This window comes from Geotrypetes seraphini, chromosome 1 (genome assembly GCF_902459505.1).
Source record: "Geotrypetes seraphini chromosome 1, aGeoSer1.1, whole genome shotgun sequence".
Taxonomy (NCBI): domain Eukaryota; kingdom Metazoa; phylum Chordata; class Amphibia; order Gymnophiona; family Dermophiidae; genus Geotrypetes; species Geotrypetes seraphini.
The window spans coordinates 459,966,392-459,993,476 of NC_047084.1; the positions used below are offsets into that span (position 1 = coordinate 459,966,392).

The 27,085-nt window shown below is 44.5% G+C and overlaps 1 protein-coding gene across 5 annotated transcripts in view; it reads left to right on the forward strand.

Moving 5' to 3' along the window:
- Positions 1-27,085, forward strand: part of PLXNA3 (plexin A3) — a 479,210-nt gene that overhangs the window by 18,312 nt on the left and 433,813 nt on the right. For all 5 annotated transcript variants that reach the window (XM_033922827.1, XM_033922819.1, XM_033922836.1 and 2 more), the window contains exon 2: positions 1,409-2,655. In XM_033922827.1, coding sequence (XP_033778718.1) covers positions 1,477-2,655 — 1,179 coding nt within the window. In that variant the 5' untranslated portion in view covers positions 1,409-1,476. The remainder of the gene's footprint in view (positions 1-1,408; positions 2,656-27,085) is intronic.

Consider the following 27,085-nt stretch of genomic DNA (forward strand, 5'->3'; position numbering starts at 1 on the left):
GGGCCATAATAGAGGAGAAAAGAATTAGAGGTGAGCAGTGTGCGATATTGATATTTGGGGGGGGGGGGGAAAAAAAATCCAGCTCTGGAAACCTGCACAAGGAGCATCAATGCACTAGAAATGCCAGCTTGTGTATGGAAGATGGTGAAGAAGGGAGACGTAGATCAGGACATTCCCTGCATCCAGGTTGTGGGTCACTGAGCAGCTTTTCAGCGGCTGAGTAGCTCCTGTGGGTCAGGCGAGGAGCAGTTTTTGATTAAATGCAGACATGCAGACCAGCATGTGCCCTGAGAGAATTGGGGGGGGGGGAATTATACTGATCTGACTGTCTCCCCCTCCACCTCCGGTGCTGGGCAGATCGGGTAATGCATCATGTTGGGAAAATGCATTAATGTCTTCTGTGTTAACAAGCTGAGCTGGCTGGCCCATCCTCCACAAGTCTGCTTGTGTATTGATTTACAAGATGGGTGGGGGTGGGGGTGGGAGGAAAGGTGTGCTACTTCTAAGCATGATGGTTTCTCTTCTCCCCCCCCCTTCCCTTGCAACACTCCTGGATTTAGTTGATCACAGAATGATTTCACAGGGAAATAGACACACACAGGTGCTTTTATACAATTACAGTGTGAAAGCCCATCTTTGTAACACCATCTCGTGCTCTCACATTCTGTCTTAACTTGTGCTCTCTCTTACACACACTCGCACTTGGTGCTTGAATGCTTGGGCATTCTCTCTCTCCTTTATGTTGCCGTGTGGCCTTTAACACTCATTTCATATTTTCATGCTCACATTGTGTGACATGCTGTCACTTGGTCTCTGGATTAATGGTGGATAGTGAATGGAATCTTCTCCTAGCCCTCCTTCCTCCCTATCACCCTGAGCTGCTCTTGCATGTAGGGAGGCACATTAACACCTTGTGATTTGTGTCAGCAGCACCTTCTCTTCAGAGTGTTGTTGCCACCCTGGGATGTGTTAATGCAGCTTCCTGAAATACCAAATTGGTGAGGGGGGAGGGGGGACAGTGGCACTGCTAAAGTCCTCTTTTTTTTTTTTTTTTTCTTTGCTTTATCCTCACCCATTCCCATCTCTCATCACAGATCCATCAAAGCACCTATACCCTCCTTGACCCTCATCAGTTTGCTCCCGACAGTACCCACTCCCCATTAAAGCAACCATTGTACGCATCAGGATTCTGCTCTCGCCCATCTTACCCTCCCCCTATCCTGTCATGTTCTTTACCTCATCTGTGATCTTGTCCTTTGTAATATGCCTTGCTAGGAAGAGAGGGTTTCATGTATACTAGCATTACTTTGACAGGAGGATTAAAACTTGTGTTAATCAAGGAGGTTCTTTTATAAAGGGGGCTGGTCTCTCAAGAGCAGTCAATAACTGGGAAACTCTCTTCTTTCAGGGTCAACTCTGAATATGGAAGATAAAGGGACTGAATCTAAGCCATCTTCACCGGTCAGCTGCTGTTGAATGGTGACAGAAGAAATGGGACCTAATTTTGGAGCCCAGACCCTTAGGGTCTTGATGAGCACAGTTCCCCTCCTAGTCCTTTCCCTCCTGCCACATCCTAGCCAGACTACATTCCAGAGGTTTACACTGACCGACACAAAGTTGACCCATCTGGCTGTTCACCAGCAGACGGGAGAGGTCTACTTGGGAGCAGTCAACCGGATTTACAAACTCTCGGAAAACCTGACGGAGCTGAAGATCCATTTGACAGGTCCCATCGACGATAATGCTTATTGCTACCCGCCACCTAGCGTACGAGTCTGCAGTCACCGCTTGGCTCCTGCAGACAATGTCAACAAACTGCTGCTAATTGACTACCTGGGCAAGAGGCTGGTGGCCTGCGGAAGTGTCTGGCAGGGGGTGTGCCAGTTTTTGAAGCTGGATGACCTCTTCAAGCTTGGGGAGCCTCACCACCGGAAGGAGCATTATCTGTCAGGTGTGCGAGAGCCCGATTCCATGGCCGGTGTGATCGTGGAACAAGGGCCTGAGCTCAGCAAACTTTTCATTGGCACCTCCATTGATGGCAAGTCCGAATATTTCCCCACACTATCAAGCCGGAAGCTGGTGCGGGATGAGGAGAGCACTGAAATGTTTAGCCTGGTCTACCAGGATGAGTTTGTGTCCTCACAAATCAAGATTCCCTCAGATACCCTTTCCCTCCATCCAGCCTTTGACATCTACTATGTGTATGGCTTTTCCAGCCGCACCTTTGTTTACTTCCTGACCTTGCAGCTGGACACCCAGCAGACACTACTGGATACAGCCGGAGAGAAGTTCTTCACCTCCAAAGTGGTCCGCATGTGTGCCACAGATCCAGAGTTCTACTCGTACGTGGAGTTTCCCATTGGCTGCTCCAAAGGTGGTGTAGAATACCGGTTGGTGCAGAGTGCCTACCTCAGTAAGCCAGGCCAGCGGCTGGCACGTTCCCTGGGTGTGGCTGAGGATGAGGATGTACTGTTCGCTGTGTTCTCACAAGGACAGAAGAACCGAGCCAATCCGCCTTGGGAGACGGCGCTTTGCCTTTTTACCTTGAGCGAGATTGACCGGCGGATGAAGGAGCGAGTGCAGTCATGCTACCGTGGTGAGGGTCGGCTGTCCTTGCCTTGGCTACTGAACAAGGAGCTGCCCTGCATAACGACGGTGAGTACCCTCATCTGCCTACCAGACCAATGAGTAGACTAGGAGCACGGGTTTCATCTCGTGCCCCACCTAAATTGTTTTATCTTCTGCATACTTCATTGCTGTGTTCCCTACACATCTTGGGGCTGATTCTATAAACAGCACCTAAATTAGCCGGTGCTTAAAAAAAAAATGGTGCTGGCTGTGTGTCAATCGCACCTAGGCGTCATTTACAGAATTGCGGCTTGTGGCGCCTATGTAAAAACCTAGGCGCCTGAAATATAGATGAGAAATTTTAAAGGGCTACATTTCGGGCACCCAAGTTTTTGGGAGAATCGTGCTTAGCGGTGCCTAACTCGCACTTTGCCCATAGAACACCCACTTAGGCGTTAGGCGTCGCTAAGTGCATTGCAATAAGTGCCTATCGCCAAAATAAATGTTTTAAAAAAACAATTATTGAGGCTGTTAAGGGCTTTTTGCCAATTAACCCCCTTCTTTTAAAAAGCCGTGTGTGAAAAGCCCTGAAGCCCTTTATATTCCTATGGGCTTCAGGGCAGTTACCACAGAGGCAGCCACTAGTGTGGCTTTGTAAAAGGAGAGAAAGAGAGGGTGTGTAAGTTGGGCACCTAAAGAGGTGCTTAACTTTAGGCATTCTTTATAGAATCATCCCCCTTCCGACTGTCCCCTGCCTTCTGTATCTGTTCTGAAAGAGCTGAGAGTAGCATCATCTGTACAGAATAATCCAGTTCTTTTGCTTCATTGTATGCACAGAATTTTAGGGCTGACTTTTTTTTTTTTTTCATAGGGGAAAACAATAGGAAAATAAAAACTACATATTTTAAGGCGACGGGACTATAGCGTGCCAGACAATCTCACGAGGACAAAAGAGCTCAGCCAAATGCTCTCAGGACGTCGGCACGCCAGATTAAAAGTTACATTTAAAGGGCTCTGAGGAGGTTGGGGGGAACCTCCCCCCCACTTTACTTAGAAGTGTTGGGGCTGCCTTTGAGGGTGGGGGGGAACCCCCCCCACTTAAAGAGGAAACTAATTTTTTCCTCAAACGGGAAATTACACTTTCCTCTGTATTGGGGGAGGGGGGGCTGAGCTCCTTTGTCCTCGCGCAAAACCAGGGTCTGATCAGCCTATTGGCTAGACCTGGGGGTGCTCTAGCTGAGAGTTGCTTTCAAGAAATGATGTTGCTCTGAAAATGATAGGAAAGCCTGGGAAAAGGACAATAGTCTGATGGGATCCTAAGTGAGCAAGCACATTAGGGGGAGAGTTAAGCAGTTTTTAAAAATTGATCAATTGAATATAATAGCAATAAAGTGTTGTAGTTTAATATTTTCACCCCTTAATCCAATCTCCAAACCTTCATCAACCCCCATATATTGCTTCCAAAAGAACGCCCCATGCAATCCAGACTCAAACTGTACATTTTAAATGTCCAGAAAATGGGCCCAGTGTGGTTTTGACAGGTAAGAAGTTTTTGCTGAATAGAGAATAAAGAAACGTCTACAGGCTGTGGCAACTCTAATTCACCCCGAGCTGCTGATTTACCAGAGCAGGTCTGCCCTTGTGAGCTGCTGAATTGGCGCATCTGAGAGGGCCCCTCCTAAACATTTGGGCCATAAGTATGTGTCTAGTTTCCCTTATACCTTAGTTCTTCGCTGGATGGAGAGGGGGAGCAGTTTGGAGAATATTTTTCAGTTCCATTTAGTTTTGGGTTTGTCTGATTCCTCTCTGGTTGAGGTAGCCTTTTTTGGGGTTGAGAGTACATGCCTTGCACTGTGGCATCGGGAGCGTTTGTTGGATGGAAGCTGATCTCCTTTCACACCTCCATCGGGGCCCTCAAGATTAATGTAATGGGAAAACAGTTTAATAGAGCAGTTAAAGGACAAGAGAGCAGGGGAAACCTTGCACTGTGTTAAAGGTAAATGGCAGAGTTTTAAAAGTATAATCTCATTAAAAATGAATTTTTCTTTTTAAACCAGACAAGCTCTTTAAGGAGCTTAGTGGCGCTAATTAGATTCATTGTTTGGTCTTTCCATGGAAAAGCAGTTACCATTCTCCACACAGGGCAAGAGGCTTTGGCCTCTGATTCCCATAACTGAGATTGGAAGGGCTAGGGGAGGGGGGGTCTGTTTGCCCTCCAAGCTCAGGCCTGCTTGCAGCTGATGCCTCTTCTGTAGCCAGGCACTTCAGAGCTTATTCTCTGTTCCTTCATCTGAATATCAATACCTTGTCTTTTTTTCTCCTTTCATTCCTCCCTCCCATTTTTTTTTTTTAGGGCAGCGTCCCTGTTTTATGTTTACTAATGTACTAACCTATGTTAACTTGGTCTAAGTGGCATATGAAGTAGCTTCCATTAATGGCCCATATTAAGAACATGCAAATTAATACACAATTCATTTGCTAGTGTTAATCTGTTAACCTTTTTGGATAAGGTTTGAATTGATTAGGCATCCCCCAAATCAAGTTGTAAAAATGTTAATATAGGCCTGTCAATACCTACCATTAATGCCTGCCTTTTCTGTATAGCAGTAGGTTGCAACCCAGTTTCAGTATCTTCCTTGAATATGTATATGAGAGATCTACATGTACTGCCTCCATTGTATGCAAATCTGTCCCGCTCATCAGAGCCGGCGTTAGGGGAGGGCAAATGGGGCAGCTGCCCTGGCCCCACAGTTCCAGGGGATCCCACGGTCTGGACATCTCTTCCCTTCTCTCCATCTCCCTCACTTCCCCTCTCCTTCCTGGTCTTTTTAACATGCAAATGTTCCTTTTCAGAGGGGCCCCAGCATAGCAGACATTCTCATTTTTTGTAATTCTTTATTTATAATAATAGCAATTTCAAACCATGAAACACGATCATAGCAGTTCACTCAGACAATAATACCATATAGAACAGTGGTCTCAAACCTTTTGCAGGGCCACATTTTGGATTTGTAGGTACTTGGGAGGGCAGCAGAAAAAAATAGTTAATGTCTTATTAAAGAAATGACAACTTCGCATGAGGTAAGTACCTACACAGAAATTATCAAAAGCAATTAAGGAAAGATTTATAAACTACTAGTTGTTAAGCCCGTTACATTAACGGGTGCTAGAATATATGTCTCTCTGTCTTTTTCTTTCTGTCTCTTTTCCTCCCTCCATTTCCCTGTGTAGCGCTGTCTCTGCTTTCTTCCTCAGTCTGCACTCTCAAGCTGTAACATTACTGCTTAGTTTTTTCTCCCTGCAAGCATCTCTGCTCTTTTTCTCATCCCCAGTCTCTTTGCTTTTTTTCTCTTCTTGCAGGGGTCTCTGCTCTCCTTTTTGTATATGTTCCTGATTCCTTCAAACTTCTGTTTTCTCTGTATGCTCCTGATCCTGTGTTTTCCTGTAGGTGTCTCTTTTTTTTATTTTATTCCTTCTTCAGTCTCTGTTCTTTATCTGAACATTCCCTTCCTCAGTCTCTCCAACTGCAGCTCTCTTGCCCCTGCTGTGTATGTCACTCCTGATCCCCTCTAGTGTTTAAGCCTATTAAAGCCTCCTTCCTTCACATGTCCCCTATTTTCAGCCCCAGCTCCAAACTCATTTTTTAGCCCCCCCCCCAGCCCTCTTCTCCCATCTTTTTCCTTTCAGCTTCCAGCCCCCTTTTCTCCCATGTCCCTGGAGCCTATTAATCCACCGAGAAGCCCCACCCTTCCCTGGCCCAAATGGAAGCGTCCCTTTCCCTCTCTGTGACAGTGGTTGTTTTTATTTTTGGTTTTGGCCGGGGTTTCTCCCACTCTTCCTCCCCTTCCCCTTTTGCCCCTCTCACTGTTTTGCTTTCCTGTTCTCACCCATTTCCTGCCTCGCTTTCCCTTTCTCTTCCAGGACCGGTCTTGCTGTCTTGTTATGGCGGCTGGGTTTCCATGGCAACCCTGCTCGCGGGTCTGTGAGTGTCGGGCCCTAATGTTATTTCCTCCTATTTGAAGCTGTCCGGGTCTGGCGGCGCCGTGTCGGTTGGAACCGGGGAGGCGGGGCCTGGTTCGGTAGGTGGTGGAAGAAGGCTGAGGAGCCGCTCGATGGATCGCAAAAAAAGGAGGAGGGGATGGGCACTCGGACAAGGGAGCCGTTTTCAAAGGCGCCCCCGCGGCTCCTCTCAGGCGCTGCAGTTGCGTCGGAAGATGAGAGAGGAGCCGCGGCGGTGGCTTTGTGGGTCCGTAGTCAGAGAGAAGTAAGACTGGGGACTTGCGCATGCGCACTCCTGCGGCCACAGACCTACAGCGCACGGAACACGCAAATAGGAGTGCGCATGCGCGAGTTAGCCTTTTATTATATAGGATAACCATTATAGGTTATAAATCTTTCCTTAATTGCTTCTGATAATTTCAGCTATACACAGCTGAAAGCAGTGCAACATGTGAAAGTGAAAAACTATCAAAGTATCAACTGCAAGAGACAAGATTTTGGACCAACTATTTTGAGACCCTCAGTATTATAAAGAATGATTCTTTATGGAAAACATGTGCCTTAAGTGTCCGGCGGTCGCATTCTAGAACGTTGCCCGCCTCGCTGCTTTAACCTCACGCAAGCCCTTTCCTGCATCTGTATGCGATTGTCCTCTCCACTTCACTTCACAATCGTGTACAGATGCAGGAAAGGGCTTGCGTGAGGGCAACATTCCAGAATGCAACCGCCGGACACTTAAGGCACAAGTTTTCCATAAAGAATCATTCTTTATAATACCGAGGGTCTCAAAATAGTACCTGGCGGGCCGCTTTAGACCACTAACATAGAAGATATCAACATACTAAACCCGTTGATTTTGCTACCTCATTCACAGAGTGCTATCAGCTAACATTTCGCAACTCTATTGCCCCCCGATACCACTATAAACCCCACTGTCCTCCCCGCCCTGTCCTTCCACCCTCCCCCCCCTCACCACTACTGTTCAATATCTTTCTTTCCCCTCTTCTTTCTCTCGCCCAATCACTGGGATTCTCAATTTTCGCCTATGCTGACGATATACAGTTACTCTTCCCGATAAATACTTCAAACCCTTTAGAAATAAATGATCTAAATACCAAACTAGATATTGTAAGTGATTGGCTTTTTTCTAACAAACTTTCACTAAACATTGATAAATCTTGTGGTATTCTGCTCCCCATCAAAAAATCTGAAACTTTACCTGGAACTGTTTATATTAAATCCACACCTTTAGCAATGGATACTAAAGTAAAACTATTAGGAGTAATTATCGATAGAGATCTTTCCTTTCATGACCACATAAGCTCAGTAGTAAAAACCTGTTTCTTTAAATTACGCATCATCCGTTCACTCAGTTCTATTCTAAATAATGATTCAATTAACATCCTCATTCATTCCCTAGTCATTTCACATTTAGATTACTGTAATTCTTTGTTAAATGGATTACCTCAAAAAGAACTTCGACGGTTGCAACTTATACAAAATACTGCAATAAAACTAGTCTACAAAATTGGTAAATTTGAACATGTCACCCCTCTTCTTAAAGAAGCACATTGGCTCCCAGTCACACATCGCATAACCTACAAAATCTTACTGCTTATCTTCAAAATCAAACAATCTCACTTACCTTTATTCCTCGATAAATTATTAATTCCCCAAAGCTCTCCCCGATCCTTACGATCTACTGATCAAAAACTTCTTTTTGTTCCGTCTCTAAAAGAGTCCTACTATACTAGGAAAACTAACTTTGCTATTTCTGCTCCAACCTTATGGAATTCTCTCCCTCAATTTCTTCGTGACGAAAATCATCTACAAAAATTCAAAACCAATCTTAAAACTTTCCTATTCCAAGATGCTTTTACCAAATCCTAATCCTTACTTCATCTATTAAATTTTCAACACTCTCACGATTCTCATCTTCTTCATTAGCGCATCTCATAACATCACGCACAATTACCCTCCATGTTCTTTCCCTTCCCACTATATCATTTCCTCTAATATCATGTAACTTTTCCCCTCCTCCCCATTCATCCTCACGGTCGTGTTTGTCTGTATATGTTTAATATGTTTCCCCTATACTCTTTAATACACTATTAACTAGTTCTTACTCTTTTATTTTAAATTTTTATTGTTAACCGGTCAGATATTTGCTTTATGATCGGGATATGAAAAACTAATAAACTTGAAACTTGAAACTTAGGGACAGCCAGGTATCACCAAGACATACAGTTCCATTCCCCCCACTAAGAATTAGGCAAATCATACGAGCAGTATAACAAAAAACATATCCAAGACAGGCCCCAACAGTACCATCTTCAGCCTAGGTACCTTCCCCCCCTCCCCCTTTAAATATCTGCCCCATATATCTATAAATTGTTGCCATCTGCATGTCAACAAAGCAGACAGACTATACCTCTCACACACCCACCCCAATTTTTCCTTCATAAGTGTCAAGGTGGGCACCATAAGGCTCTTCAATGATAGGCTAGAATCAACCAGGCTGCCATGAAAGCCAGACAAGCTAGTTGGTCCTGAGTGTCTTCCACCCCCCCCCCTCCGGTATCGCCCCCAATAATGCAGTCTCCGCCCGTACTACCACCGTGATCTGGAGAAGCTGACTCGCATAGCAAAATACCTGTTCCTAATCTCCCGTAATCCGTGGGCATCCCCACCACATAGGATGAAATGTGCCCTTATGTTCACACCCCCTCCAACATTTATATATACAGGATGTATACATTTTACTGAGGAGGGCCGGTGTTATATACCATCGCACCAAGATCTTGAGTGCATTCTCCACCAAGAGCGGAGCCACCGCTACACGATGAATTCTTAATACAATCCGTTTCCTTTCCTCCAAAGTATAAGTTATCCCGAGATCTACCTCCTAAGCCAGTGGTCTCAAACTCAAACCCTTTGCAGGGCCACATTTTGGATTTGTAGGTACTTGGAGGGCCTCAGAAAAAATAGTTAATGTGTTATTAAAGAAATGACAATTTTGCATGGGGTAAAACTCGTTATAGTTTATAAATCTTTCCTTTTGACTAAGTCTTAATAATAATATTGTAATTTATAGTTAAAGAGACATATGATCAAGAAACTGTTTTATTTTACTTTTGTGATTATGATACACACCAAGGGCCTCAAAATAGTACCTGGCGGGCTGCATGTGGCCCCCGGGCCGCGAGTTTGAGACCACTGTCCTAAGCCTTCACGCAGGATGTCTTCTGGCCTTTGTCTTCATGTAATCATTTATACAGGTATGAAATACGCCCTTGGCGCACCAGGGTCCCTAAAGTTAGTTCAAACGGTGAGCACTGTAGTGCTTTAGGCTCACTTCTCCCTCCGAAATCGCGGTTTCAGTATCCCCGGATTCAGTTATTCGTGATGATTTTTATTTTTGGCGCTATTTTTAAGCCCTCTGAGATTCCCCAGAATCTTACCTGGTGATCTAGTGGGCTTTCGGGGCAGGAGCGATCTTCCTACGCTCCTGCCCCATGCAGATCACTCATAGGAAATGGCTGCCGTGAGCTCCCATAGTCTCTCGAGACTATGACGGGAACTCACAGCAGCCATTTCCTATGAGTGATCTGCATGGAGCAAGAGCGTAGGAAGATCGCGCCTGCTCCGAAAGCCAGCTAGACCACCAGATATGATTCCGGGGAGTCTCAGAGGGCTTAAGGTAAGGTCCGGGATTCCAGGGAAAGTGGGGGGTGGGTCAGAACCGGCCTGAATATTATTCGTGGTTTTTTAATATTTGTGGGCTGGCTCTGCCCCTAACCCCTGCAAATATTGAGGGAGAAGTGTACAACTTTGGCCCTCATGAGATTTTTCACCTGCAAGTAAGGGACTAGATCTCCCGGCTCTAACTGAGGCTGAACATCAGGAAAAACTTTGATCATCCTATCCAGGATCTGGCCAGAGTACTGTACACCCCTACGTTCCCATTTTTTAAAGTGCCCCCCTCCCTACCTGGTATAAAATCTGGCGCAAATACAGCAAACATTCTCACAAGCTGCCGGCAGCTGCCCCAAAGCAAAGCAGAAGAGACAAAATTATACTAGCATGATGGAAGAATAAATTGTCTGGATAACAAAGGCAGAAAAAAGTGTTGTATTTTTTAAAATTTATTACTTGGGATATGTGCTTCACAGATTTTTGTATTGTGTCCAGAACGATGAAGTAGGAGTGAGGGATGAGGGTGGGCAGTGGCTGCTTTCTCATATGCCTCCTGCCCCCTGTCCAAATGCAAAATATAAATACCTAAGCTGGTGGGGATCTCAAAGCCCTGCCAGCTGAAGACCTCTTCCTCCAGTCCAGTGGCCAGCGTTCTCTAACTTTGCAGCTGATGGCAGCTCGGGGACACTGCCACTAACTATAGAGCTTGGAGATTTCTAACTGCCAGAGACTGGAGGAGGTGGTCTTCAGCTAGCAGGACTTCGGGATCCCCACCAGCCACAGCAAGGGGGGTAACTAATTTTTGGTGAGCCTGGGCCCAGGACCTCTGTGTGTTCAATACTAAAAGACGTGCCTATCTGTTTTTATTTCTCCATTGGTTGTGATACTTGCCGAGTATAATTTCTAGGGGTTCCCAGTTCAATTTCTTTTTGTGATCCCTTGTTCTGTATTTGGTAAAGGTCTGTCTGGGTTTTGTTGTGAGGAAGTTTATTTTAAAGTTGTACTATGTGTGATAGTAATAGCAGGTGGGAAAATTGGGGGGAGGGGTGCAGGGAGGAGAAGGGATTGGGGACCCCTCCTTAACTTCTGCCTTGGGCCCCAGCATGTCTAAAACTGGCCCTGCTGCTCATTCATATTTTCCATGGCTATGCTGAAAACCAGATGGACTGGGTGTGTCCCGAGGATGGAGTTGAGGATCCCTGCTGTATGTTAACCAGGAAATGAACCATTTTGTGTAGTTTTGCATCCGATTGCTTCATTAGCATAGCTTTCTCTATTAACTTTCTTCCACTAATTAACATATGTTACAAGTGCACATTAGCATTGCAATCTAGCTGACACGTTAAAAAGCGCTTTTAATGTATGTTAAGGCTTGCCAGTGCATTAGCGCTTTGGTCCTTGGTACGAGGCCGAGGCGATCACCTTCCCTAAGGAACTCAGTGTGAGTCAGTAGTGGCTTCTGGCTGGCTGTGCTGTGTCCGACCTGTAATAGTCTGACTTAAAAATAGCCTCTGCCTACAAGACCCATTGCTACTTGCAGACTCAGTAATGTCCCTAGTTTCCTTCATTTTTGAGGGGTTTTTTTGGGAAGGGGAAAGATGTAGGGAATTGTGAGATTACTAGTTTGATGCTATTCTATGTATTACACCTCTGCCCCCCGGCCCCCTGATGCACAAAAGCTCTAACACCATGATAAAAAATACTGTGGTGGGAGCAACATTTTTTTTACTAGTGATGCTCAGCACAGTAGTATGCAAATTATGTGCATGTTGTTAATGGTAAAAGGGGGAAGGAACTGTGCTTGGTGCTTGCTCAGAAGGGCAATTGCTAGGCACAGCTGCTTCCCCCATCCTCCATACCTCCTGTCAAAAATTAAAAAAACATACCCGCTTCTGCTGCTCTCCCTGCCGGGGAGTCCTGATCAACTGAGCCAGCAGGGCTCCCCGAGACCACCCATTAGCAGTTTTGGGGGAGTCCTGCCATCTCAGCTGATTGGGGATTCCCCCTGCCGCAGTCCTGGGATGTACGAGGAGGGGCTCAAGGCCCTGATTGGCTCAGACGCATAAGGCCCCTCTCAACTCCTTTTTCAGCCACTAGTTTCAGCCCCAGCTGCTTTCTTCCATCTGCCCTGCATTCATTTACTCTGCATCTTTTTGGCAGCTTCTGCAGTGGATGTAGGCTGCCTCAGGCCTTCCCTTAGTTGTGTCCCACTCTCATGGAAACAGGAGAAATTGCATCAGAGGAGGACGGAATATGACCAAGGGAAGGCCTGAGGCAGCCTGCATCCACTGGCGTTGCTGTTGTAGAGATTTAGGGGGGAAATTTAGAACATCGCCAGGAGAGGAGGGAAGGGAGAAAGATACTGTATGGAGGTAGGGGTGGGTTTGGAGGCAGAGTTAGCAATTCAAGTCTGACTGTATGGGGGCAGTGTGGAGGAGCTGGGGAAGGCAGTTACCCTAAGGCCAGTGCAACAGGCAAACATGGCTTGCAATGACTTTTGGCACCCCTATGGTTATTTTGCTTTTAGGGTGTGCTGGCCTCTGTAAACTAGATGCCTTCCCAGAAGTGTGCTGCAAAGACTGGCTCTTTCCGTTGCTGAAGGAAGATCCTTCTTACAAGTGTCTTATTCCATCAATGAGTGTTGGCAAACTGGCAAGAGCTCCATGGTCTACTCTTCTCTGTGCTTGCACGTGTTCATGTCATTGAAGTAGCCAGATGTAACCATGCTAATACTGGTAATTCATCACAGCCTGTATGCAGAGACATTGCCATATTGATCCTTGTATTAGGCCCTATGGGAAGGTCTTTCAGGATTTCCTGATATTTTAGTTTGTCTCACTTTATGTACGTAGCCTTTCATTCCAGGACCTCCATTATGCTTTGCCGACTGTCAGAGGTCATAAATCTATTGTCATTAAAGATGTTTTGCCTACTCCTGTGTGACCATATAGTAGACACCTTGGGTCTTCCAGCATCTGTTTATCTTTCTCTTTTGGCTTGCTGTCTTTCTCCTGACTTCAGATGGTTCTGTGTCAGCCAGAAAGCACAGGCTGTGCTTAAATATCCTGCTGTCCCTTAATGTCCATTTAGAATAGGCTCCACCATCTTAGCACGCATGGTTTACTTCCCCGTTGGCCATTCTTTTTCACAAAGAAGCTCAGTTGACTCTTTGTGGGTGTTGATTATAGGTCTCATGTTGACGTGCTTTGAAAGATGGTCTTCGGTCCTGTGTCACTAAATAATTAGTTTTTACTTGGCTTCTTGTTTGTAATGTGCATGGTAAACAATTGCAGGAAAGGGCCAATAAGCTTCTCCAGCGTGTCTCTGCTTTGAATGAGATCTCTCCTTGTCCAGGACAGTTTTGAGTGTCTTCTTCCTTTTAGTACTTGGAAAGATGAACTTTCAGGATCCCCTGTTTAATTCACCTCAGGATCCCCTCCCTCTCCATATTGAACCACAAAGACACTAATAATCAAAATAGCTATCATTGATAGCATGGCTGTTGCCTGACTTTCTAGGTCTCCATGGCATTTCCTGCTACCAGCAACCTACTGCACTATTGGGTGATTGCCTGCATTTTCTTCTCCCATTTCTTATTACCGAATTTGCCATTCATTCTGGCAGCCCCTTCACTCATTGCCAAATACTCTGTAAACATGTGCTGCAAGTTTGTAATATCCATTATCTCCACTTGTTTTAGTAACTAAGAATCCTCTGTGCTTACCACGTCTTCTCAAAATCTGTTACTGTTTCAGGCTTCACTATCTGCTCCAGCAGCATGCTCATGTATCCATCATCCACAAAAATTATTTCCTGTGCAAACCCTGAAACGATTCCTTACAGATCTGTTATGTACCCCGACTCATGAGTTGGATTGTAGAAGGCATCAATCATTTTTATCAGCTCCGCCTCCTTGTCTCCCTGGGTAGAGCCCTCTCTCTTCAGCCTTAACTTCTACATGTGAGTTGAGAAAGGTGTCTGTTCCTTTGCTCTGCACTAGATTTATTTTTGGGCATTAATCTGATCTTTTTTGAGGCTTCCCTGTGATAAGAGGTTCCCAGAAGTCTCGGGACAACTCTTTCTGGGAGAAGGGTCAGACGTTAGGGTCTGAAGCCAGGAGGACCATGCTTTTCACTTGCTTTGCCAACCTGCTCTAGCGTTTTGAGCTTGGAAATAGGTTCCCTGGGAGTGGCGCTTATCCCTGTGGAGTGTGGCATTTGAGTGCAGGCTGATTAGACCCTGTGACTGGCCGGGAGGCTTGGCGGAGGTCAGCTGTGTCTTCCTCCCCCCCCAAAAAAAAAAAAAATCATGCAGGAGCATGAGCAGTCAAGGATTTCAGGTTTTGGAATCTGAATAAAAGGCAGCCTAAAGCCAACCTTGCTTATCTGAGGCAGAAATTCCTTCTCCATTTCCAACTGCACTGAGAAGCTGATGCAGGCATAGTACATGGCTGTTAAGAACATGGAAGAGGCAACTTACTGGAGGACCCTGGGCAGTAATATCGCGAGGCAGAGGGCGTTGTCGTCTGATGTCACATGCAGCTGTTGGGACCAGCAACTAGAAATTTGCACCGTGCTAGTAACAGCATGTGGCTTGCCCAAAGGGGCATGTCACAAGGGGCACAATTGGCCCCTTGGCATCCGTTTATGAGCTTGAAAGGACTTTGTGGAAGAAAATTTGGTGACTCGAGACTGAGGTAAAATTTTCCTATATGATAATGGTGAAGGGGAAAGCCAAAAATTATTGGCCGAATAGACAAATATATTCATTCTAAGACATGTAGTGTTTATAGAAGATTTGTCCATCTCGGGGGGGGGGTGGGGAGGCTCATTAAGTGAAGGTGAATGTTCTACTTCTTCCCCACCCCATCTTATCTACTCCTGCTTATCTACCTGGGATTGGTTCCTCAAATGGTATAACCCAGGTGGACAAAATATCTGTTGACTTGAATGAATCCCTTCAGGTACAACCAAGTGTTGCCAGTACTTTTCCAGAAGTTGTAATTTGTCCAAATGTGTCTAAAAATTTGGACCAACCTCAAGATATTACTTTGAAAGATATTTGGCAAGTGCTTGTTAGGACTGAAGAGTGCATAAAGACTACTATACCGCCGCTATACTACTATACCCAACAGACAGTAGAGAAATAAGAACATAAGAATAGCCTTACTGGTTCAGACCAATGGTCCATCAAGCCCAGTAGCCCATTCTCACGGTGGCCAATCCAGGTCACTAGTACCTGGCCAAAACCCAAGGTGTAGCAATATTCCATGCTACCGATCCAGGGCAAGCGGTGGCTTCCCCCCCTGTCTTTCAACTACCGTATCATCTTTTAAACATTACTCTTAGTATTTAAAACTCTTTCCACCAATGAACCACAATTTATCAATAGAATGATTATTCCTTATAATACACCGTGTTCTCTTCAGTCTTCTAACCAAAAGCTCATAGTAGTCCCCTCCCTGAAAGTTATCGGAACTCGACATGATATGTTTTCGGTGATGGCCCCGCAACTTTGGAACACCTTGCCTCAATATATAAGAGAGGAAAATGATCTTAGCCATTTAAAAAATAACTTAGTTTTCTTTTTAAAGATGCTTTTAATCTTTAAATTATACTCAAATCTTAAAATAGTTACCTTCCAGATTTATACTACTCCCTCCCTAATGTTTTTTCCATCTATGGTTCTTTTTTTTTCCGACTTTAAAGAATTGAATTGTAACTTTATTCCTCCATCCCTTATGTATCGATTAGTTTGTAAGTCTGTCGGTCTAACCCATCATTTTTAAATTTTAAATAGTATGTCTAAATGTATGTTTATCTTTTTTTATTGTAATTCGCTTAGTAAATTTGAATAAGCGAGTCATCAAATCAAAATAAAACTTGAAACTTTCTCAATAATAGACTATGGACTTTTCTTCCAGGAAATTGTCCAAACCTTTCTTAAAACCAGCTACGTTATCTGCTCTTACCACATCCTCTGGCAACGTGTTCCAGAGCTTAAGTATTCTCTGAGTGAAAAAAAATTTCCTTCTATTGGTTTTAAAAGTATTTCCCTTTCAATTCATCCAGTGTCCCCTAGTCTTTGTAATTTTTAACAGAGTGAAAAATGATCCACTTTCATGAAGTTGATACGAAAATTGACAAGTTGGTACCAGACTGACTCTCCGGGTGTCTTTAAATTTACCTAATTATCAGTCGGTTTCTTCTACTTTTGTTAAAGACAGTTTGATTATACACTGGCAACTAGAATTTCTTGAAAATTGAATGAGATCTACAACATTATGTTTATTGAATTTTCCTATTTATCTCCTGCCTTCTGAAATTTTGTTACGCAGATATTTAAGGGAGATATTGCTTTGGGATAAAGTTGAAGAATTAATTATTCCTGATTTGCATGTATGTGTCTGTGTGAAAAGTTGAGATGGTTGAGGGAAATGCAAAGGAAGGGAGCTAAAGAGTCTTTGAATTTGACAGAATTTCTTGAATCCTCGCAAAAGGAAATTGTTAATAGAGCAACCCTCCTTGCAACTTTCTCAACAGAAGATAAATGTTCTAAAGTATTTCTGGAATAAAAATTCTCAGTTTTGTGGTAAGCCCATAAGAATGTAAAAATTTCCATACTGGGACAGACTGAAGGTCCATCAAGCCCAGTGTCCTGTTTCTCAACAGTGGCCAAGCCAGGTCACAGCTACCTGGCAAGATCCTAAGGAGTAAAACAGATTTTATGCTGTTTATTTTAGGAATAAACAGTGGACAGTGGATTTCCCCAAACTATCTCAATAGTGGTCTATGGACTTCTCTTCAGAAATTAGCCAAACCTTTTAAAAACCTTGCTAAGCTAACTTATTTTACCACATTCTCCAGCAACGAATTCTAGAGATTAATTATACGTTGAGTAAAGAAATAGTGTGTTTTAAATCTATTACTTAGAAGAGAAAGACACAGGTACAGAATTTGTCCCCTCCCCCTCAGTTAACCATGGGAAACCATCCCTGTGTAATTCTTTAAGGAGAGAGGGAAAAATCAGAGTATGAATGGACACAGCCACTGACCTTCAAGCCTTGCATTGAAAAATGCCAGTGTAGAGGGACTGAGATTGAGATGTACACTAAAGAATGACAGTTTCTGGTATCCAGAACAGATATTGTGATGTCATAATGCCTCATTCCACCAATGCCTAAGAGCCAACCTCATCAGTGATGTCACAATGGATTTATAATTGGCTCACATAAGAATCAGAGTATGAATGTGCACAGCCCCTGACCCTCAAGCCTTGCAATGAAGAATTCTGATGTAGAAGGACTGAGGTTGAGATAGACACTAAAGAATGACATGGGATGGTTTCTCACAGGATGGGGACAAATTCTATCTCTGTCTCATTTTCTACTACTTAGTACAGCTCATTATTTTCTAGGGGAAATTGGGATGGATCAGAAATTGACAAAGGTGCTAGCGTTTTTAGCACACACACCGGATTAGCACGTGCTACCCGAAAAACTACCGCCTGCTCAAGAGGAGGCGGTGGCGGCTAGCACGCGTGGCAATTTAGCGTGCGCTATTCCGCGTGTTAAGGCCCTAACGCATCTTTGTAAAGGAGCCCTAAGGTTTTCTGGGGTTATCTCATGAATTAACATCAACAGCAGAACAAACGGGTGTCAGTTTTTTAAAATATAACCCATAAAACACCCAGTGTATGATCATTCTCAAACAAATTACTTGGCACCTAACCCCTGATGAAGCCCCACAAAACCGGTGAAACGGGTTTAAAGGAGTAGTGCTGGTGTTTAAGTGTGGCCCGTCTACAGACACAGATAAGTGCTATTTTTTGGCTTTTGAGTTTTGAATTGAGGTGCTTTTTGAATTTTTTGTTTGAAATGTGATAGAAAATTAAAAATTCATGCTGTGGGAATTTTTATGACCAATGATTAAGACATGACCTGTTTTACGTCAAAGGACTTTAAATGCAGATTTTTGACCGTGAAGGTCTATGAGAGGTCTTTGCTCCCATCATTTAATGATTAATTGTTTTGTTTACATGTGCTTTTGAATCATTGGGGTGTTTTTTGGTGATTCCCAGGGCCCCCCATCTCTAAAATCCTATTTTCAGTGTGTTAACTTTTAGTTTTGCTCCCATGGGCCATTTTTTAACACCAAATCGTTGTTGTGGTGGCCATCTTGGATTTCCCAATTTTTATTTTAAAAGCCTCTGTCTGCCTCCAAAACACCTCAATTTTGGTTTTAAATTGATTGTTTTACTCCTATATAATGCCACGTTTGCGCTGGATAGGCGCCTAAGGAGTGTGCGTGTACTAGAGAATGACACGGTGACAAAATTCATCACCGTTCCCGCGGATAACCGCGGGAAATAATCCCATGTCATTTTCTAGTGTCTATCTCAGCCTCAGTCCTTCTACACCAGCATTCTTCAAAGCAAAGCTTAAGGGTCAGTGGTTGTGCCCAATTATACTCCGATTCTTTCCTCTCTCCTTAAAGAATAACATGAAGATGGTTTCCCGCGGTTATCCGCGGGGACGGTGATGAATTTTGTCACTGTGTCATTCTCTAGCGTGTACCACATGCTGCAGGACATGTGATGGGGTTGGGGTGGGTGGGAGCCATGGATTTAGCCCCTTTTGTCCCTCTGTGGGTCATGAGTCACAAAGAGCGCAAGAGCTGGGTCTCAAAACACTGTTAGAGCCCCTAAACCATGACTATTTGTTGATGGCGAAGTTCTTCTGTCTGGAAGTGCCTGACCCTGAGAGGAAGCAAATTTCAGACTGGCAGAGGTTCCCTGGAGGATCCAGGTCAGGTCTTTGACCCCAATTTTGTGACCCTGATATATGCAGTCTACCAAAAGGTACTAAAATATAAACAAACATCTACAGGGTGTCGGGGAGGTGCACAGAGAGGGTGAAGCCCCTTTCACAGCCTGTGGAGCTGCAGTAGCCAGAGGTCCAGTCAGAAAAGGACTGGGATGGTTTGAGGTCAGACAGTATGCCATTGCTCTCCGAGAAAACATCCTTTTTGGAGGATTCTGTTATACAGTTTGGGGCAGACAGGCAGGAATTGGTGGCAACCCTAGGCCAGGGAGAGGATCTGACGGTGCAAAGACTTTTCAAAACAGTTGATTTAACTGAAGTTGTTACAGTTTCTTTGGAGGAGTTGGATTTAGAGTCCCTGCAGGTCTTGGCCGCTCAGTTTTCACTGTTATGCAATACCAAGTCACAGAGATTACCAGGATGATAACGGAACATTGGGACAAGCCAGAAGATCTCTTAACGGGGGGCTTCAGAATTTCAGCAATTGCTTACACCACCTAAGGTGGATTCGCTGGTAGCGTTGGTTACTAAATTGACTTTGCTGCTTAGTGAAGGGGGGGCATGATCCTGAAGGATACGCAGGATTGCAGAGTGGATTTGGTCCACAAAAAACAATTTGAGGCACTGGCTTTAAAGGCAGAGGCTGCAGCATCTTTTGTGATGCAAGCCTGCCACAACCTCCCTGTAGTCCTGGCAGGGATGGATTATGTGGCTGATGCTATCTATGATATGCTCAGCGTTATGAGTAAAGTTTCAGCTTATACAATATCCATCTGCAGAATGCTCTGGATCAGGCAATGGGCGGTAGATTCTGTGTCTAAAGTTACTCTGATCAGATTCTGTTTTAAGGGACAAATGGCTCTTGTAAAGGACTGGACAACCTGATGACAGGTATAATGGACCATCGCCCTAAATCCTTGCCATACAGTAAACCACGAGGATCAGGCAGTTCTGATCATGGTTCCTTATGTGGCAACAGAAGACTGCCACATAAGGATCTAAGGGATCCTGGTCACAAAGGTCCTATCAAGGATCTAGGCAAAGGTTTGGTTGCTCCGGGAGAGCTCAGACATTTGGCTTGTGCTCAGCAAACAATTCTAAGAAGTCCCATGACACCAGATCGGATACTGAGCTTCCCAGCATAGGAGGGAGACTTTCGAAGTTCTGGGAGACAAGGGCACAGATTTCTTTAGACCAGTTGGTGCTGGACATATTCTGAGAGAGCTACAAGCTCGAATCTTATCACCTACTCCGGGACCCTTTCTTAGACTCTCCGTCAGGAAGACAGGAGAAGGCTGTCAAGGTCAGAGTGATGACCAACAGCAAAGGCTGTTACAAATTGAAGCCATGGAGCTGGTTTCAGACTCGGGCTCAGGGAGATACTCTATATAATTAATCTTGCTGAAGAAAGACTATTGGAGGCCAATCCTAGATCTCAAGGTGGTCAATATGGTGCTGAAAGTTCTCAGATTCTGATGAAAACTGTGAGATCAGTCATTGCTTCGGTGGCTTCAGGAGAATTTATTACCTCACCGGATTTGACAGAGGCTTACTTGCATATTCCCATATTATCAGATCACAGAAAATTTCTTAGGTTTCACATGCTAGAGAAGAACTTTCCATTCTTGGGCGCTGCCTTTCGGGTTGGCCACTTCACCGCGCACCTTCACCAAATTAATAGTGGTGGCAGCAGCCCACCCGCACAAGGCAGGAATCCAGGTTTATCCTTACTTGGATGACTGGCATTATCCTTGCTGGATTGCAGGATCTCAGGTGGATTATCAATTTCAAAAAGAGCCACCTGGAACCAACTCGGTGTCTGGCGTATCCGGGAATCCTATTCAACACGGCAGAGGGCAGAGTGTTTCTTCCAGAGCTATACAAACTGAAGCTCAGATGCTAAATCCTAGATATTTTGTTGGAGCCAGCTGCTACTGCTTGGCATTACCTACAGGTTCTGGAATCCATGGTGGCGACCATAGAGGTGATTCCAGGGGCAAGAGTGCACCTATGCACCCTACATAGCTCTCTCCTGGCACGTTGGTCTCCTCAGTTGTACTCGCTCCAGAAGGAGTTAGCCTGGATGACAGAGCTTAAAATAGTGGCTCTGGCTGGAGTCGTTATTCAGAATCCTTCCTCTCCACATAGAGTTGTGGATGCCAGTCTCTGGCTAGGGTGGTCACTGTGAGAATCACCTAGTGCGAGGCTGATGGCTACCATTGCAGAAAACATGGTTTATCAACAGACCGGAGTTGAGTCATTCGGTTAGCTCTCCATTTTTTTTTCCAGACACGGCTGAAAGACAAAACTGTCCGAGTATTCTCGGACAATGCTACAGTGGTAGCGTATGTCAACAGACAAGGGGAACCAAGAGTTCTTCTCTGAAGCTGGAAGCCCAATTGTTTCGGTGGGTGGAAGTCCACCTGCAAGTGATAAACAGCGATGCATGTAGTGGGAGTGGACAGTGTCTAAACTGATTACCTCTGCAGGCAGATGCTGGATCCATGCGAATGGGCATTGTCTTAGAGTGTTCAACTGTATTGTGAAATGCTGGGGATGCCTGATATTCGATTTAATGGTGTTGGCAGACAACAGGAAAGCCCCTCAGCTTTTCAGTTGAAGATTTGAGTCGGGAAGCATTGGAATGGATGCTCTTTTGCAACCTTGGCCAGCAAGAAAACTACTGAACATGTTCCCACTATGGCCAATGATAGGCCGAGTCATTTGCCCATGATATGTGGATCCGGTTCACTTGCAGCGGGATATCTGCATCACAGCATTCTGTCGCAGGGGCCCTTAGTATTAGATAATTCGGAACGCCTTGGTCTTATGACGTAGCTATTGAGCATGCAACCTTAGCATGGAAAAAATATTTGGAGATGGTGATATTGATTATCTTAAGTTCTAAACAAGTTCTAAAGCCAATGACAGTGATGGCCTATGCTAAAGTGTGGAAAACATTTCAGCATTGGTGCAAGGATAAGCAGTCAAATCCTTTCTGGGCTTCCATTCCTGCAGGATGGATTGGAAAAGGGCTTAGCAGTTGGATCTCTTAAAGTTCAAATAACTAGTCTTTCAAGCTTCTAGTCCAGAGTAGATCAGAGTGTCTAGCCTCTCATCCAGATGTCTCCAGGTTCCTGAAGGGAGCACTGAGGCTCTTCCATCTAGTGAGGCAGCCATTTCCAATGTGGAATTTTAATTTCATATTACGGGCCCTCACTAAGGCTCCGTATGAACCTTTATCAGAAGCATTTATCATGGATCTGACTGTGAAGACAGTGTTTCGGGTCACAATCACTTTGGCTAGGAGGGTGTCCAAGTGGCAAAGAGCTTTTTCTCAGATTCACAGAAATAGGAGTATCTTTGTGCACTGCCTTACTTTCTGCTGAAGGAGCTTTTGATGTTCCATGTTAATCGGGAAGTAAGGTTACATGCATTTCTGCCCACAGGTGAAAAACAGGATAATGTTTTGAAGATGCTGGATGTGCAGAGGGTGCTTCTCTGCTATCTTGAGGTAACAAATGATTTTAGCCTCTCAGACCATCTGCTTGTCTTATCCAACTCTAATCTTCAGAGAAGACCAGCCTCTAAGGCTTCTATCTCCCGATGGATTTGCATGGTGATCTCCTCAGTGTACATTGGCTACGGTAAACCGCGAATTTCCTTGAAGGCTCACTTTTCTAGAAGTATGGCTTCTTTTTGGGTAGAATCCAGGGCAGTGCTGCCTGATGAAATTTGTACGGCAGCCATGTGGTCCACTCTTCATACCTTTATGAAGTTTATGGAGTGGACTTGTCAGCACAAGTGAATGTGGCCTTTGGGTTCTTGGTGCTTGTTGCAGGCTCATCTGTCCTGCCCTAGATTCAAGGGACTGCTCTGGTATCCCATCGGGTAAGGAAGAATGTTTGCATCGGAAGGAAGGATTAGGTTTTTACTAAACTAAACTAAACCTTGGGTTTGTATACCGCATCATCTCTACATTCGCAAAGCTCAACACGGTTAACAAGAGTTAGGGTAGAAAGGAACTCCAGCGAAAGGAAAAGACAAAATGAAAAGAAAATTTAGGACAGAGTAACCAGAGAGAGGAAGAGTTACATTTTTGAAAATAACCAGGTTTTCAGATGTTTACGGAAGATTTGGAGGGAGCTCAGATTCCTAAGAGGGGAGGTAAGATTGTTCCAGAGCTCAGTGATTCTGAAAGGGAGGGAAATGCCTTTTCGAGAGGGAAAGGAAAGTTTCAGTTTTTGGGTAGATCTGGAGGAATTGGGGTTAGAGGAATTCCAAGAAAGAGGAATAAAAGGGGGGAGAATGCCGTGTAGGATCTTGAAAGTAAGGCAGGCACATTTGAAGTGGACTCTGGATATTATCGGGAGTCAGTGGAGCTTGGACAAAAGTGGTGAGACGTGGTCGAATTTGCTTTTTGCGAAGATAAGCTAAGCAGTGGCATTTTGAATCCGCTGGAGTCTTTGAAGGTTTTTCTTTGTTAGGCTTAGGTAGATAGAGTTGCAATAGTCCAGTCTGGAAAGGATGGTGGATTGGACAAGGACGGCAAAGTGTTTTTGATGGAAACAGGTTCTCATTTTCCTTAGCATGTGAAGGCTGAAGAAACATTTTTTTATTAGGGAGTTGAGGTGATCGTTGAAGGAAAGTGTAGAGTCAATGACTCCCCCCCAGAATTTTACTTGAGTATTCAAGATGCAGGGTGGGGCCAGAGGACAGTGGGATGGAGGTGGGCAGTTGGTCCAATTTTGGGACGAGCCAGAGAAGTTTTGTTTTGGATTCGTTCAGTTTCATCTGCACAGTGTGGGCCCAGGATTGAAGGTTCGATATACATGAGGATATGTTCGCAGAGAGGTTGGTGAGGTTCCGGTCGGTCTCAAGGAGAACAAAGATGTCATCTGCATAAGTGTAATGTGTTTCAAGTGGGGAGAGATGGCGGAGTTTAAGGGAGGACATGTAAATGTTGAAGAGGATAGGAGAGAGAGGTGAGCCTTGTGGGACTCCACATATCGGGTTCCAGGGGGAGGAAGAAGTGCCCTTCATGTTGACTGTGTAGGAGCGGGAGCGTAAGAACTTCGAGAACCAGTCAAGGACTGTGGAGTTAATGCCTATACCGGTGAGTTGGTAAATTAGGATATCATGATGGACGACATCAAAGCTGCAGAGAGGTCGAATTGAAGAAGGACGGCGAACTTGTTGCGAGAATGGAGATGTTGAACTTTTAAGATTAAGGAGGTCAGAAGGGATTTGGTGCTGAAGTTGGGACGGAAGCCGTATTGATAGGGTAGAAGAATGGTGAATTTTTCAAGGTAGGAAAATAGTTAAGTGGTTATGATGGATTCTAGCATCTTGGTAAGGAGAGGAATGTTTACTATTGGTCGGTAGCTGGATGGTGTGGAGGGGTCTAGATCAGGTTTTTCAGTAGTGAGGTTAAGGAGATATGGCCCATTTCTGGGGAGAATAGACCCGAATGGAGGGCGGAATTTATGAGAATGGTAAGAGATGAGATGGCCTGAGGGGGAGTGTTCTCGTAAAGGTAGGTGGGGAATAGATCCAAGGTACAGTTGCAGGATTTCAATTTGAGGCAGAGATTATGGACCAGGGATTCAGAAACTAGTTCGAAGGAAGACCAGGATCTGTTGGCTGGGATGGGGTAGGAGTCTATTGGGATAGGGTTGGGGTCGATTGGAATCAAAGATTTGTAGGAGATTGCAGGTGGGAAGGAGCGCCTCAAGGTGGAGACCTTATCGCTGAAGAACCTGACCTGCATAAGCTATTCCAGTGATGATTCATTGAAAGCGCAGGAGCTCTGAGACCTTTCCCTCTTATTACATAGCACTCTAATTGTATAGAAGCCTGTCTTTTGACTGTGGGTCACGAGAGGTTTCTTCCATTTCGTTTATAGTAGCTTCTATATCACTACTAATGACTGGGGAGTCAATTCAGAGCAGTTTGATTGAGCTTCAGTAAAGGTGTTTCTGTACTTGAGCTTCAGTATATGTAGGAAGAAGCCAAATCTGTGAAGTCCTTAGCAGCCAAATATCCCCAACATATAGAAGACAGGTCTAAAGATGGATCCTGGCGTCATCCGTCTCGTGAACCTTTCACCATCATAAGACAGTCGACTATCGACATCTATGGTATGATACACAACTGCCGCCTACTGCAGTGGAGCTCATCCAATCTCTTCTGGAGGATAGATTTTTGTTACATAGAACTGGGCACAAAACATTGTATTCTGCAATGGCTCTGGTCGGCCAAAAGAGTCTGGTCCTTGCAGCAATCTATTAAAAGATAATTGTCTTTTTCCAGAGTTCTCTTTATATCATTTAATACTACAGTACTTGCATTTGACTTCTAACATGAGTGTTCCAGTTCTGCACCGACAAGGTCTTAACCTGTTGGAGGTATCTGGCAGTGCATTTGACATGGTCATCATTTTCTGGGTTGGATCAGTGTCAAGTCTAGGAAGCATCTATGTGTTATAATGGTTGCTGTGGTCCAGATTGTGATTAGTTTTTGTGTATGCAGGATGGGTTCCAATGCATATTTTTTATATACAGTGTGTGGGGGTTGGGTTTTGTGTTTGTTTGTTTTTTAAATAAAGGCAAGGTTAGGATTATATTGTCTCTTCTGGAAGCTGTTTAAAGGAGCCAGGTTGCTTTGAATTATAGATCAAGTTTTTATGGTATGCCATAGCTCAAGTTGTGACTAAGTTGCCATTCTCATTATCTGAATAGTCAACAGAGCTGAATACAGATAACCAATGACATTCAGCCACTATCCTTATAAGACAGTAAAAAAAAAAAAAAAAAGCCAAACATCTCTAGCTAAATGGTTTAATTTAGTACAGCCTTTTTGTTGTCCTAAGTTTGTTTATTTATTTAGATTTATATCCCATCCTCTCAGAAAGCTCAGAACCGGTTACAAGCTAACATGCAGAATCTTGGGTAACATGGAAGAACGTAGCATCAACAAGGAGGGAGAGTTGCTGGGCCATTGGAATAAGAAGGTTTTCACTGCCTTTCTGAAGTCCATCAGTCTTTCCAGTGACCTGATCTGTGGGGGTAGCATGCTCCACAGTCTTGGGAGGAAGTGGGAGTAGGAGCGCTTGTGTGCTGTTTCCAGGGGGAGTTAAAGCACATAGCTGGCAAGAATATGGCTATTTGTGGAGTTGTGCCAGGGTGAAGCAAGGGTGGTTCCACCTATATGGCTAGCACTGGGCAGTCCTCTTGGAACACCTGCCTCAGTGTGTCCCTGAGGACATGGAAATGAAGGGAAGATGATATACAGAGATAGTCAAGACCTTGATAACATGTTCTGTCATAGATGTTGTGGTGACAGTAAGGGACTGATGAACAACAGTACTGCTGCTCTTTTGAAGGCTAATCTCATCTCAGGTGTCCATGCCGCTTGTCTCTCTGCATCTTTTGGAGATGCTACACCATAACTTCTGTAATTCCTTGGCGAGGTGGCCTTGTTTTGATTCCCGTGAGCCCCTTCACTGTTGGTAGAGATGACTCAGTGCTGACCTTGAAATGAGCCTGCAGTGGTGAACACTACAAGTCAGCTGGTTTCATGCAAGAGGTTTGCAGGCTATCTTTTTGAAACTTAGTGACAAAGGTGGGCTGTTTAGCCAGGCCTTCCCTTGGACAACTCTACTTGGTCTTTACTATATCCTGGTTTTAGGCCAGGGTCCCTTTGCATTGTATCCATTTTCCAGTTCAGTGTTTAGTTATGAACTTTCCTTTTTTATATCATGCACTGTATCTCATGTAATGTTTTCTGTGTAATCTTTACTGTCAAATGAATACAAATATCCAGACATGAAGCAAAATCGATCTGATGGAATCATAATGTGAGCCACCTTTGCTATGGCCTTTCCCCCTGGGATTAGAACCAAAGAAGACTTGAGGGGCTTAGAGTGGCTGGTTGGCAGGAGAATTCTTTTAAAGTCATGTTTTTTTCACAAGCATACTTCACCCCCGCCCTATGTCTGTA